This window comes from Panthera uncia (assembly GCF_023721935.1).
Source record: "Panthera uncia isolate 11264 chromosome E2 unlocalized genomic scaffold, Puncia_PCG_1.0 HiC_scaffold_19, whole genome shotgun sequence".
Classification (NCBI taxonomy): Eukaryota; Metazoa; Chordata; class Mammalia; order Carnivora; family Felidae; genus Panthera; species Panthera uncia.
Genome location: NW_026057588.1, coordinates 10,106,360 through 10,121,135, shown reverse-complemented (window position 1 = coordinate 10,121,135; position 14,776 = coordinate 10,106,360). Strand labels below are relative to the sequence as shown.

The following is a 14,776-nucleotide window of genomic DNA, read 5'->3' as shown; positions in this document are numbered from 1 at the left end:
TCCTTCCTGAGGCCCATCCATCAATTCTCTCCACTCTCCGTGTTTCTATTCCCCATTCACACTGCCAGTTATGACAGTGAGAACCCGTCTCCTGATGCTCTTGTACTTGCCAGGCTCTTTGGAATTAGCCCTTCCCACAGACAGTCACATCTAGGCCCAGTGCCAGCACAGGCGTGGCTTCCACTGCTGAGGAGTCAGCTACCCAAGGCCACACGCCGAGCAAGTAGCAGAACGAGGGTTCTCATTCGGCCAACCCAAACCCCCGGCTCCCGAACTTCACCTGCCTCCTGGTCTGAACCACATCCAGCCCCCACTCCCATCTAAGTCTTCACGCCTTCTTTTGCCTCTGCATGACCGATGGTGCCCACTGCTGGAGACACTCTCCCTCTCTCACTTAGCCTGCTTCTCTCCTTGTCCTCCAGGTCTCAGCTCTCATGTCCCCTCTTCCAGAAAGCCCTCCCTGACTCCCCACCCCTAGGCCAGGTCAGCAGGCTGGGCTCCTCCATCCCAGCCCTGCCCACTCTGCTCCCACCGTCTGGTGACCTGCACGTCTTCCCCACTGGACAGAAACCCGGCAGTGAGGAAATACAAGCATGAAGAGCAGCGGATTTGGAGGTGGAGCCCAGCATTCAAGTCCTGGTTCAGCCAGCTCCAGCAGACTGACCCGAGGCTCATTTTTTTTTAAGTCCTGAGACTCTGCTGCCTTCTGTAGAAACTGGGGACCAGGGGCGCCTGGGTGGCTCAGTCGGTTAAGCGGCCGACTTCGGCTCAGGTCACGATCTCGCGGTCCATGAGTTCGAGCCCCGCGTCGGGCTCTGGGCTGATGGCTCAGAGCCTGGAGCCTGCTTCCGATTCTGTGTCTCCCTCTCTCTCTGCCCCTCCCCCATTCATGCTCTGTCTCTCTCTGTCTCAAAAATAAATAAAACGTTAAAAAAAATTAAAAAAAATAGAAAAATAAAAAGAAACTGGGGACCAAAGTACCCTGCCTCTCAGCTTTTGTGAGAATTAAGTGAGAACATGCCTGTATGGCACTGAGCACCACAGCAAGCACATCCTAAATGCTTAAACGTGGACGCCGGTGTGACACCGGCATCTTGTTTTGTGTATGTTCCCACCGCCCCCTACCCTCACGCTGCTCTGTCCAGCATCCCCCTACCCCCTCACCTGTTTGAGTACTGTGATCTTCGAGTCATTGGTGATCAGCGCCGCCTGGTTCAGGAGATCCACCACCTGGACGGAGGGGAGAGGCAGGTGACGGTGCTAGCCTGGCCAGCCCAGCCCTGTTGGCACCCCCTGGGCCCCGTCACCTGGGGGCGGACCACCCCAAGACAGGGGCTGTGGCTCCCCATTCCAAGCCCTTCTCTCCGTGCTCACTCTCTCTGAGGTGGTCATGCCATCGATGCCCGGCCCCTCCTCTTGTGTGAAAAACTGGGATGCCACACTCCGGCGAGTGATACTATCTCCGCTGCTGCCTGCCATGCCTGCTGTCCCGTATCGCCTGGAAAAGGAGAGGAGAGATCAAGCTCCAGGGCCCTGCGGATGGGCTGGACCTTCACCCCCACTCCACAAAGGGCTCAACCCTCCTTTCCATTCTGCCTCGTCCCTGTTGGGTCTTCTGAAGTCCCTCCCCGATCCAAGGTCTGTCTCAGACTTGGGGGTTATAATCTGGGAGAAACTGATGCCTCCCAGGTCAGAGGTAGTACCTCGTGGAGTACCAAGCCTCACCCCCAGCACTTTACACACAGCAGGCTGACCACAAACGTCTGCTGAATGACTGAACGAATGGACACACAGCAGCCACCTCGCTGGTTTCCGCGCCCCGTCTTGCCATCTGGGCTGTACTCTGGACTAGAAGTGAGAGCAAGTCTTCTAAAACATAGCTCTGAGGAGCACCAGTCACAGAGTCCTACATGCTAAGTATTCACATCAGAAAAGGCCTAAAGAAACGTTTCAACCATTTTCTGGAATACTCTGGAGGGTTTTTGTTTGTTTGTTTGTTTGTTTGTTTAAAGGGGAGGAGAAGGGGTGCCTGGGTGGCTCAGTCAGTTAAGCATCTGACTTCAGCTCAGGTCATGATCTCACCGTGGTCCTGAGTTCGAACCCCATGTCCAGCTCTCTGCTGCCAGCACAGAGCTGGCTCTGGATCTGCTGTCCCCCCACCCGCCTCTCCCCTGTTCACGCTCTTTCTCTCTCTTCAAAATGAACATTTTATATTTAAAAAGGGGGGGGGGGGAGGCGAGACTTGCGCATCTGTCCCAAAGTCACACTTGGCAAAACTATGAAATAAGGATCAATTACAGCATTATTCCCAACAGCAAAAGACTGCTAGCATCCCAAGGATTCTCCAACAGGGAGAGTGGCTGAAAAACCATGATAAATTCACATAATAAAATACTAGGCAACTGTATAAAGAAAGGAGGAAACTGTATAAGGAAGTGAGGAAAATCTCTCTGCATTGATAACCAGTGGATTCCAGTGTATGTTAAGTGAAAACAAGCAAAGTGGAAGCAGATGTTTACTGTATGCTCTCCCCGCCCCTTTTTTAATATTTATTTTTGAGAGAAACAGAGCATGAGTGGGGGAGGGGCAAAGAGAGAGGGAGACACAGAATCGGAAGCAGGCTCCAGGCTCTGAGCTGTCGGCACAGAGCCCAACGCGGGGCTCGAACCCACGAACTGTGAGATCATGACCTGAGCTGAAGTCGGACGTCCGCCCGGCCGAGCCACCCAGGTGCCCCTGCTCCCTTTTTACAAAAGGGAAATACGTACGTACGCATACATACTTTAAAAAGACTGAAAAGACAAACCAAAAAGCGGAAGTGGGAGAAAACAGTAAAATAAATCTGGTGGATCTCAACGTATTATCAAAAAACGACGCGTCTGCAAGAGCCCACAGACCACAGAATAGAGCAATTCCTTTTTGTCAAGTTTGTGTGTGGACACACAGAATGAACCGGGTCTGTTTCCTTTTCTATAGAACAGGGGTGGTAACAATGTTTACCCTCCCAGGACCATTCTGAGGACTAGATAACTTAGGAGACATACATAACACATGTGATAAGTACAGCTACTATTTTTAGGTACGCCTGAAAAGACCTGAAGGATGTTGCACAGACTGTTAATGACCCTTGAAGGCAAAAAAAGATGCACTTTCTAAAAGGAGCGTAATTCAAATTCAACAGACGTCTGCTGAATGAATGAGTATCCAAAGACCTCCTTCCTGTCTCCCTGCCATCTGTCACACCCACATCTTGCTTCCAGTCAAAGCCATCATCCTCACTACAAGACCTCCTATGAGTGGCTGCTTCCACCTCTGTCCTCGTTTTCCTCCAGTCTCCGTGCCCCAGGTCTTCCCTATTTTACATGTCAATTCCGTCTCCTTCTCCAACTGTGTTACTGTTTTTCTACACAGCATTTATTACCACCAACATACTATATATTCATAAGCTCCATGAAAGCCGGGGTGTACGTGTGTGTGTGTGTGTGTGTGTGTGTGTGTGTGTTCACTTTCTAGATCTTCAGCACGGAACAACGCTCGGCACCTATTAAGTGCTCGGTAAATATCTGAGGGAATGCCAAAGGGCTTCAGCAACCACTGGACTTAGCATCCATGCCCTTTGGTTCTAGAATGTCTGAAAAATAATAGCTAACGTGCCAGGCACAATTCTAATACATATATTCACTTATTTAAACCCCACGGCACCAACTCTTTGAGGCAGGTACTATTTTTATTTTTATTTTTTAAAGCGGGTTTCACACCCAACGTGGGATTTGAACTCACCACCCTGAGATCAAGAATTGCATGCTCCACTGAGAGTCAGCCAGGTGCCCTGAGACAGGTCTTATTTTTAATCTCCATTTCACAGATGAGGAAATTGGAAGGCAAGGGAGGGAGTCACTTGACCGAAGGCTCACAGCTTCTAAAACGCAGACCCAGCAGTAGGATGGCAGGATCTGTCCTCCTCCCCACCACGCGGGGCTGCCTCTCTGAATGGAACACCTACTCCCGTCCCAGGTCTGTTCATCCAACATAAGGGAGGCATGGTCACCTGACAGCCAGCAGACTGCTGTCTCTTACCAGATCACAATAAACCTTTTTCATGACGAACCTTTCCACTCTGTCCACGATAATAATGCGTTGACATCTCCCACTTTATTTTTTATTTATTTACTATTTATTATTATTATTATTTTTTCTTATTTGCCCTGCGTTCTTCCTCTTCTACTTTTTGGTTTATCCTTTGCTGTCGTGGGGTATAAACACATTTCCCTTTCTCTTGTAAAAAAAAAAAAAGGGGGGGGGGCGCATATAATAAGCCCTGCCTTCCATTTCACCCGTTTTCACTTAAGATATTCCGGAGCCCACTCTCTGTATCCGTGTACAGGCATTTTCTTCCTTCCCTTCCCCCCCAGCCCCTCATTCCTTTTTAAGGTTGCATAGCTTTTTATCACGTGGATGTTAACCAGCTTTTTTTCTGCCAGCCCTTCCTGCCTAGTAAAGAACATCTGGGGTGTTTGCAGCCTTTTGGCTATTGCCAACGCTCATTGTTTCCCTTTCCCTCCCGGTATACTCCCACCCGGGAGTACGACGACTCCCCTCATTTACGCAGTAACCCCAGGACTATCTTTCATTCATTCATTCATTCAACGAACAGTACCCGGGTGTCTTCAGTGCGACCAGCGCCGTGCTGGGAATTCGGCGATGACCAACACATACTCAGTCCCTCCCTGTCCCCGTGGAGCTCACGGTCAAGGACCTAATCAAAAAGCCTCACAAATAAAGGTCCAATGGTAAATCAGACCACGTGTGACGTGAAGGAAAGGAAGAGGGACCTATGAGAGCGTTTAACAGGCGGATTTCGGGACGGAGGGCGGGAAAGGAGGGCTTCGCATAGGAAGTGACGTTGGTGCCGAGACCCGAAAGATGAATGGGAGTTAGCCAGGCAGAATGGGTAAAAGGATGTTGCGGGCAGAGGGGGGACAGCATGTGCAAAAAGCCTGAGGCGGGAAGGCCCATGGCGAGTTTGAGGAACCGGAAGGCCAGGGCAGCTGTGCGAAGTGAGGAGCGGGCAGAGAGGCCGAGCCGAGGCCGGCGGGGCCGACGCGCCTTGGGGGCCACGTTGGAACTTTGCCCTGAGGGCACTGGGGAGCCACGGGAGGGTCCTGGGCAGGGGAAGAAACTGGGGTCCCGAACGTCACTGCTCCCCTTTCCTCGCAGCGCCCCAACCCCCCGGCCAGCGCCCCTGCCGCTTGGGGGGTCCCTCCTCCCTTCGTTCCCGGGCCCCCACGCCGCCCCCCGCTCACCGCGGCGCCGGCCTCCGTCCCCCTCGCGCCCCCTCAGCAGCGCCTCTTCGCAGACGCCGCCGTCGCCATCTTCCGTTCGCCGCCGGGACACTGCGCACGCGCCGCGCGCGCGGGGCCGCCGGGAAATGGAGTCCACGGTGCGGCCCGAACCCGCCCCTACCTCCGGCTGCGCGAGCGGCCTTCCGCCCTCAGCCAGACCACGCTGGGGCGCCCTTCGTTTCCGGCCTTGGAGCGCCGTGCCTTAAGGGAAATGTAGTCCCGTGGCAGAGGCACTGGACGGAAAGGAAGGTAGAGGCTTTTGGGAAATGGAGTTCTCGGTGGTTCCGAGTCCCTGGACGGCTGGCGTTAGAGCGAGTGGACAGTCCGGGCGACGAAGCTCTTAGGTCCTGGAGATGGTCTGTCGCCCCAGTGGAACCCAAGCAGAGGCTCCGATCCCCTCCACCGTTGGTCCTGACCATTTACACAGGCTGGAGCACTTCCAGCTGTCGGAAGCTCCAATCATCCAGTCTGTCCAGTGGGAATGTGGGTTCGAGGGCCTCTCACGGTCCTTACAGTAGCATAAGGACCTCTGCAATCCACTGCGCTCTGAGCCCCCTTTCCTCCGCCGCCGTCATACTGGGCTCTGGCTATTCGCCCTCTCCTGTCGAGATGATGAAACCCACCGGAGTAGAAAAGCCCCAGAGCTCTGCCCTTGGCTTTAGCATCCGCAGCGTCTCCCACCTGCAGCTCCGTCCCTCTTCGGCCACCTCCAGCTTTCGCGGCCACGGGCTGCGGCTCCCGGCGCCTGAGGTCTATCTCCTCTCAATCCCGCAGGGGGCGCCCCAGCCCGAGCGCGCCGGCCCTCGGGGAGGCGGGAGGGGAGCCCGGGGCGGGCGAGAGCGGGGGGGGGGGGGGGGGGGTGGGGGGGTGTCCCAGCTATAAAGCGTGGCCGCCTCCCGCGGCGCCCAGGACGGCTGGGACCCCGGGCGGTCGGACGGGCGGGCACCGGTCGGAACTCGGGCCGTGCCGGCTGAGAGATCTGAAGCGCTCGGTTTCCCCCCCCACCCCGGGCCGGAGCGGGGGCGGGAGGGGGCGCGGGCCCGGGGGATGCTGGGCTCTGTGAAGATGGAGGCCCATGACCTGGCCGAGTGGAGCTACTACCCGGAGGCGGGCGAGGTGTGTCCTCGGGGATGGCGGAGCGGGAAGCGGGGGGCAGGAATCAGGGTGCGGGCGTAATCGAGGACAAGGATGGGGATTAAATGGGGGCCCCAACCGCAGTTGAGGGGCGGAGGAACTGGAGACACCGAGACCAGGTGTAAGAGTCAGGGATGGGGAGGGGGGGGGGGGGGGGGGGAAGCACGGGACTGCGGTTTAGGCTGACCGGAGCCAGGGCTTAAATGGGAGTCAGAAAAATTTAGGCAAGGGTCAGGTCATAGTTTACGCGTGAAGACCGGGGCTCGGGGACCCCCAAATCCAAGGGACTGAAATGTTAAAAACCAAAGATGGGAATCCGAGGTCCAGGATAGGGGACCCAGCTGGGGGGATTGAGAAATGGGGTTCAAAATGGGGGGTGGGTGGGGGGAGGAAGACCGGAACGAAGAGATGAGAGAAAGGGGTCACCGTGAAGGAAAGCCTGAGGCGGGGAACTCAAGGTTAGAATACAGTTAAAGATGGGGGTTCTGGGGTAGAAATCAGAATTGGGGGCTGGGAGATAAACATGGGGGTGGCGCTCTAGGAATCAGAAAATAGGGATTGGTGCTCAGAGTTAAGAAACCAGACATGGTTTGGGGGAGTCTGTAATAACAGGTGGGTGAGAGTTGGGGCTCAGATAGATGGGGGCCCAGATGGGGTCAGAGTTGGGAGCCTGAGAGCAGATGTGAGCCACGGCATTGGCTGGAGAGGGGTCAGTCTCCACCCTCCATCCCGACTCCTGATCCTTACCCCTCCCGACTGAACTTCAGTGGTTTAATTGTTTTCAGAGACCCTCAGCAGGGATACTCCTAATTGGAGGCTGGAGGGTTTCAGATTTCACACCACCACCCCCCCTTCCAGTTATCTCCAGTAATTGCCAACGTCCCTACTGTCCCACCTTCGACAAGGCCGCCCTTGGAGTAGGGGGCGGGGTGTATCTTAATTCCCGCACCTCAGCTGACCGAAAGTCCTTACCCAAGTCTAACTCCCATTCCAGTTGCTGCAAGGGCTCCCCCTTGGCTCATTCTTTCCAGAGAGTCAAGATTGTGAAGTGACGGGGGAGGGGTCCTGGTAGGAGGGTTATGGGGGTCCAGACACTTGGGTTCCTAACCTGGAAGGAGGCTTTGGGCTTCAGGTCGGAGTGGGGCTGGAATGGCTGAGAGCTCCAAAGATTCTGAGATCTGGAGGTTCCAGGGGCCCCACCGTGCCTGAGTTCTGGGTCTGGGGTTTGAAGCTTAGGGTGGGACTCCTGGTTCCCCAGGCCTGCGGGGCTTGGCAGGGTGCCCGGGAGGGGCCAGTCCTGGGGCTGTGGAGGTGTGAGGTGCACGTGGGGTGGGGCGGGCCGACCAGGGAAGGGATTGGGGGTGCTGAGAGACAGAGCTGGGACCTACTGGAGATATCGGTTGTGCAGTGGGGAAGGCACGGACCAGGTCCGACGTGGAGGCTCCCAGGGAGTGAGGGATCCCAGCCGAACCCCTAGAGAGTTCAGCCTGGGGACATGATTTAAGAGAACCAACTGCCGATCTGTGTTGGTGGGGGGGGGGGCACATCTTGAAGAAGTAAGCCTTGCGGGGTCTAGGGACGGAGGAGTTGCCATTTGGGGCACAGTCTGAAGTTTAAGAATTTGTAGGGAATCTGTCAGAAATCCAAGGACAGTCTAGAGAGTCTAGAGAGGATTAGCACTGGGGGGCATATTTTGGAAGAGTTAGCATGTTGGGGGCTGGAAATGGAAATACGATCTGATGGTGTCCCCAGCCTTTGGATCAGCCACCAGCAAAGCCACCTCCTCCCCCTTGGGTCTGAACAATAGAGAAACATCTGCACTCACTCAGCATCTAAGAACTAAGAGGGTCCCCAAACTGCTTCTTGCGCACAGCACCCTCCTGCTGGGGTGATTGACACCCCGGATCAGGCTCCCCATCTGGAAGGAAATTGGAAAGTTAGCACCCTGGGGTGTCCCCCCTGGACTCCAGTTCTACAGATCAGCTGGTCCGAGGGCTCCCCCCTGTTAGAGATGGGAACCCCGAAGCCTCTCCGAGTGTTGGGGGGCTGCTTGAGGATCTGGACTGGGGCTGGGACCAAACACTAGGCTTCTGGTTTCACACCGCCTTCCTCTGCCCGCTGTCACACCCTTCCTCAGAGACAATAAGGAAATGAAAGGAGAGAAATTCCAGCCTCCTGGGATGGGGGTGCAGGTCCCCTGAAGGCTTCCCCCCAGTCTCAGCCCCGCCCTGGCTGGGGAGATCCGGTTCACAGGCTCACACCCGGACACTGGGGGTTCATCCCAGCCCTAGGGCGTGGGAAAGCCCAGGGTGGATTAGGGCAGCAGGAGAGCTTGAGGTCAGATGCGAAGGAGGACTTCCGGGTGGGTGGGGACCAGAAAAGGAGGGCCCTGGGGTCCTGGTCAGTCTTCCTCTGTGATACAAAGGAGTCCGATGGAGTCGGAGAATTGGAGTGGAGGTTGCAGAGGGATTTACCAACTCTCTGTGGATGCCCCTGAGTCCACTGCCTCCCTTCAGCTCCGAAGGACCCGCTTCCCTCATTCTGGGGAGAAAACAGACACAGCCAAGGTGGTGGTGGGGAGACCGGTGCAGGGAAGAGGGGTAGCTGTGACTCCCAGTTTCATTGTGAGGCTTCTGGGGAGACGGCGATGCTGAATGGAGAGAACAGAGATACAGAGATGTGCTGGAGGGGAAGAGCCATGGCAGGGGAGTGGGATAGAGAGAGACAGGGAGAGATAGGGTGGGGGAGAGAGAGATGGGGTTGGAAAGAGTTAGGAGGAGGGAAAGGCAGGGGGGTTGGGGAGAGATGAGCGAGAGGGAGAGACTGGAGAAGGAGGTGAAAAGAGAGGGGCGAGAAAGAGATGGGGAGGGACACGGCTAGAAGAGATGGGGAGTAGAGACGGAGGGAGCCGCGGAGTGAGAGAGGGGAGGAGCACAGAGGTTATGAGACAGGGAAAGAGATGGACAGATACACATGGAGCCAGCTGGGAGATTCAGAGACAGGAGACAAAAGAGCTACCTGAAAGTTCATGAGAGAGAGAGAGAGAGATTCTCTACCTGCCCTCAGACTAGGGTTGGTTCCCACCTGTCTCTGGCTCTCTGAGTGACCCTGGCAATTCCCTTTTCTCTCAGGACTTTGGGACCTGCAGACCCTTGCAGTGACAGGGTCTAAGACAGGACCCACTGACTCACCGCAAAGGTGGCTCCTCCCGGAAATAGGAAATAGAGCCAAATAGAGCCACAGGAGACCCCAGCGAGGGGAGGGAGCAGGGCAGACGAGGCTGTGAGGGAGAGAGGACGGTAGACAGTGGATGGGAGGGTAAATGCACACCAGAAGGGAGAAATCTCCGCTTTACATTTTCCTTGTTTGTCTTGTTCACTTCCTGCTAGACTGTCAGGTCTGCGAAGGGAGGCATTTGCATCTGTCTTGGTCACTGCTTCTATAGCACAATCCCGAGTGGTGGTCTGGAGCCAGACTGCCTAAATTCAGAATCCCAGTTCTGCCCCCTTCTTACTGTGTGACCCTGGACTGCCTCTCTGGGCCTCAGCTTGCCCAGCTATGCGATGGGTGTCATCATAGCACCTCCCCCATAGTACCTTTGTAAAGGTTGAAAAGGAGACCTTTCCCCGTGAAGCGTTTGGAGCTGTGCCCGGCACAAAGTAGGTGGCCAATAGATATTTGTTCAATGGATGAAAGAATAGAGGGTTATTTAGAGAGACATAGCAACGTCTGCCGTATTCCATTGAGTGCAGATGCGTGTTTTTCCCCATTTGAACGTTTCTGAAATGTTTTACAGTCTGGAATGGGTCTTCTAGTCAATAGCGTCGAGGGATTGACCCTGTTTTCTTCCCCCCATTCTTATTGCTACTTGAAACAACGCTGCATCTTACCAATGAGGATGTCTTAGATTGGATGATACATTGTAACTACATAAAATATATTAGGTTGTGGTTGGGGGGGGGGGCGCCTGGGTGGCTCAGTTGGTTGAGCATTCAGTTCTTGATTTTGGCTCAGGTCATGATCTCACGGTTTGTGAGTTCAAGCCCCAAGTTGGGCTCTGCACTGGCAGCAGTGAGCCTGCTTGGAATTCTCCCTTTCTCCCTCTTTCTCTGCCCCGTCCCTGCTGGCGCTCTATCTCTCTCAAAAGAAATACACATTTTACACACACACACACACACACACACACACACACACATTAGATTGAAATCTATCATTTTGGATACTGAAACATTTTTGACCTATAACCACTGTAATTCTATAACCTAAAAGATTGATAGAGAGTACCCACGTAGATGAGATGTTTGGAGAGATCAGCAGTTTTCAATTTTTTCAGTTTCAAGACCTCTTTACACGCTTAAAAAGTTATTGAGGACCCCAAACAGCTTTCATTCATGTGGATTATGTCTATCAGGAGTTACTGCACTAAAAAAAAATGACTGCATTTGAGATTACAACTGAGAAAATTTTTAAGATATGGATTAATTAGTTTAAAAATCATACTTTTTTAGGGGGACCTGGGTGGCTCAGTCGGTGAAGCATCTGCTTCCGCTCAGGTCGTGATCTCGCGGTTTGTGGGTTCAAGCCCCATGTCGGGCTCTGTGCTGACAGCTCAGAGCCTGGAGCCTGTTTCAGATTCTGTGTCTCCCTCTCTCTTTCTGCCCCTCCCCCGCTTGAGCTCTGTCTCCGTTTCAAAAATAAACATTACAAATATTTTTAATAAAAAAATAAAATAATTTTTTAGTATAAATACTGTGTTTTTTGTTAAAATAACTATACTTTGGGGGTGCCTGGGTGGTTTGGTCGGTCAAGCTTCTGACTGTTGATGTTGGCGCAGGTCCTGACCCCAGGATCATGGGATCAAGCCCCAGTTGGGCTCCACGCTCATTGCGGAACCTGCTTAAGATTCTCTCTCTCTTTCACTTTGCCTCTGTCTCTCTCTCAAAACGAATGAATGAATGAGTATATTTCGAGGTACCCGGCTGGCTCAGTTGGCCAGTCTTAGACTTGTCAGTTCAAGCCCCACATTGGGCATGGAGCCTACTTAAAAAAATAATAGAACAAAATAGAATAGAACAGGAGAGGAGAGGAGAGGAGAGGAGAGGAGAGGAGAGGATAAAAAAAATAATAGAACAGAATAGAATAGAACAGGATAGGAGAGGAGAGGAGAGGATAACAAAATAATTGAACAAAATAGAATAGGATAGGATAACTATATTTCAAAACATGTAGTGAGAGGAGTGGCACTGTTATATTTTTGGCAAATCTCTTCAGTGTCTGGTTCAATAGGAGACAGCTGGATTCTTGTGGCTGCTCCTACATTGGGTCTGTTGCGATGTCCCCTGCCCCGTGGCCTCTGGAAAACTCCACTGGATACTCATGAGAGAAAGTGAAAAGGGCTAGTAATATCTTAGCATTATACGCAAATAGTTTTGACCTCATGGACACCCTGAAAGGGTCTTGGAGACTCTCCAGGGTGTCCTGGGCCACACTTTGAGAACCACTTAAAGGGTGAGCTTCAGTATACGGGGGGCCGGGGGGGGGTGGAGGGTGAGGTCAGGGATGGGGTGCATGAGGATGGAGAAGAGAGAGAGACTTCAAGAGACAGCCATCCACAGAGAGAGGTAAGGATGGGAGGGACTTTGTAGAAAAGGCAAGGCAGACAGACGGATAGATGCACAGAGGGGGCCAGTGATCCTTTGCTGACCAGCAGAGTAGAAGCTCACTGACCTCTCCCCTTGTGTCCTTTTTCCTTGCAGGTCTATTCACCGGTGACCCCAGTGCCCACCATGGCCCCCCTCAACTCCTACATGACCCTGAACCCTCTGAGCTCTCCCTACCCCCCCGGGGGGCTCCCTGCCTCTCCGCTGCCCTCAGGACCGCTGGCGCCCCCAGCCCCCGCGGCACCCCTGGGGCCCACCTTCCCGGGCCTGGGTGCCAGCACTGGTGGAGGCAGCAGCTCAGGGTATGGGGGCCCGGGCCCGGGGCTGGTGCACGGGAAGGAGGTGCCAAAGGGCTACCGGAGGCCACTGGCCCATGCCAAGCCGCCATATTCCTACATCTCGCTCATCACCATGGCCATCCAGCAGGCGCCGGGCAAAATGCTGACCCTGAGTGAGATCTACCAGTGGATCATGGACCTCTTCCCTTACTACCGGGAGAACCAGCAGCGCTGGCAGAACTCCATCCGCCACTCCCTGTCTTTCAACGACTGCTTTGTCAAGGTGGCGCGCTCCCCAGACAAGCCAGGCAAGGGCTCCTACTGGGCCCTGCACCCCAGCTCAGGTAACATGTTTGAGAATGGCTGCTACCTCCGCCGCCAGAAGCGCTTCAAGCTGGAGGAGAAGGTGAAGAAGGGGGCTGGCGGGACGTCCACCTCCAGGAACAGTGCAGGGTCTGCCGCCCCGGCCACCACGCCTGCTGCCACGGTCACCTCTCCCCCCCCAGCCCCAGCCTCCGCCGCCTGAGCCCGAGGCCCAGGGTGGGGAAGACGTGGGGGCTCTGGACTGTGGCTCTCCCCCTTCCTCCACCCCCTACTTCGCTGGCCTGGAGCTCCCAGGGGAGCTGAAGCTGGATGCACCCTACAATTTCAACCACCCCTTCTCCATCAACAACCTGATGTCGGAGCAGACACCAGCACCTCCTAAACTGGACGTGGGGTTTGGGGGCTATGGGGCAGAGGGTGGGGAGCCTGGGGTGTACTACCAGGGTGTCTATTCCCGCTCTCTGCTTAACGCATCCTAGCAGGGGCGTGGGAGCGTGGTGGGTGGGGTATGGCTGTAGCTCCCACCATCTGGCCCTTGGGGCCTGACCCACCTGGTGACACTTTGCTTGTCCCGTCAGTCAACATCTTGGCTGGTCTGTTACTGTGGTGACTGCTGTCTCTGTGGGCGTCATGTCTATCCTTTGGGTACTGTGATAACTGCCATCGACATGGTGGTGGGCCCGCTGGGTGTTACAAAGACTGCCGTATTGATCGATGTTATAAGTTGATCCATTGGGTGCTCTGATGGCTGCCATCTTGGATGACATCTTAGCTGGCCCTTTGGACATGGTGACGGACATCCTCTTGACCGACCCTTTGCATGTGATGGTGACACCATCGCAATTACAACTTATTTGGCCCGTTGGGGGCTGTGGTCCCTTCTTTCTTGGGGAACTTCTTGGCATAGGAGGTGCCAAGTTGGCCAACATCCTGCATAACATCTTTATTTGGCCCATTGGGTGCCATGATGGCCACTATCTTGGTTGGCTGACGTAACCAGTGAACCATGACGGCTATCACAGCCCCTGTGTTGGCCATGTCACCACCATCTCTTTGGTGCGAGTTGAGTGAGGAATGCAGGTGAGAATATTCCTTGTTTTTTTCGGGAGCCTATTCCCCCTCTCTGGTCCAGGAGAATCCAGAAAGGACTGGCTAGGGTGTGGGAAACTTCTACTGAAATCTGGTTCTTGCCTGGGAAGCGGGATACTGGCTGTGTTTGACCATTAAAGGCACTGTTTCTGCCTCTCGTTGAATGTCTCGTTTCCTTGGCCGGCGGGCCCTGTGGGGCTTGAACACCTGAATTGTCGTTTCCCTGTCCCCCAGGAGCTGGCTGCCTCTGGGGGAGGGGCTGGGGGAGGCATCGACCTGACCTTTGGCTCTTTGCTGTCCCTGACCCCAAGGACAGTTTGCTCATAGATAGCAGCCCCCGCAGCAGTGGGGCCAGGGCAGAAGGGGGAGGTGGCTCGGCAGTGACCAAGGCCATCTCCCCACCCCCACTCCCCAGACACACACCTCTCGCTCTGGGGCCCAAGGAGACCAGGGGGCTGCTCAATTTTTGGTTAAGCTGGGGAGGAAGGGAAGGGACAAACAAGGCGTTAATTGAAGGACATGGTGTGTGGGGCTTATCCGTGTGTGTGGGTGTGTGGGGGGGGTGGGCCTCTGTTGGTCCTACGATATCACTGTGCCCACTGAGGTCTCTGTGGTCTGCCTGTTGTTACCTCCGATTGTTACCTATTGTTCATATCCCTCGATTGTGTGGGTTTGAATGTCTGTTCTTACCCTGGGTGCTAACTGTAGTTGTCCTGATTTTGTGTGTTTTTTTTTTTAATTTTTTTAATGTTTATTTATTTATTTTGAGAGAGAGAGTGCAGACGGGAGCAGGAGGGGGGGCGGGGGGGGGGGGCATGGAGAGAGAGAGAGACAGAGAGAGAGAGAGAGAGAGAGAATCCCAAGCAGGGTCCACACTGTCAGCGCAGAGCTCGACGCGGGGCTCCAACCCACAAACCGTGAGATCATGACCCGAGCCGAAATCAAGAGT

At 54.5% G+C, this 14,776-nt stretch overlaps 2 protein-coding genes across 3 annotated transcripts in view; one reads left to right on the top strand and one right to left on the bottom strand.

Annotated features, from left to right (window-relative positions):
• Positions 1 to 5,386, bottom strand: part of SYMPK (symplekin scaffold protein) — a 35,446-nt gene extending 30,060 nt beyond the window's left edge. The window contains exons 1-3 of one of the 2 annotated variants that reach the window (XM_049621157.1): positions 5,304 to 5,386; positions 1,375 to 1,498; positions 1,165 to 1,230 (exon numbers count right to left, since the gene is read on the bottom strand). In XM_049621157.1, the coding sequence (XP_049477114.1) occupies positions 1,165 to 1,230; positions 1,375 to 1,479 (171 nt within the window). In that variant the 5' untranslated portion in view covers positions 1,480 to 1,498; positions 5,304 to 5,386. Of the gene's footprint in view, positions 1 to 1,164; positions 1,231 to 1,374; positions 1,499 to 4,657; positions 5,034 to 5,303 lie in introns of those variants that run through there. The other variant, XM_049621158.1, reaches the window with a different exon arrangement.
• An 869-nt stretch (positions 5,387 to 6,255) lies between these two features.
• FOXA3 (forkhead box A3) lies at positions 6,256 to 13,921 on the top strand. The gene is given in 3 exon segments (XM_049621201.1): positions 6,256 to 6,458; positions 12,233 to 12,910; positions 12,912 to 13,921. Coding segments are annotated over 3 exon segments (1,053 nt in total). The 5' UTR covers positions 6,256 to 6,389; the 3' UTR covers positions 13,218 to 13,921.
• Positions 13,922 to 14,776: the final 855 nt, after the last annotated feature.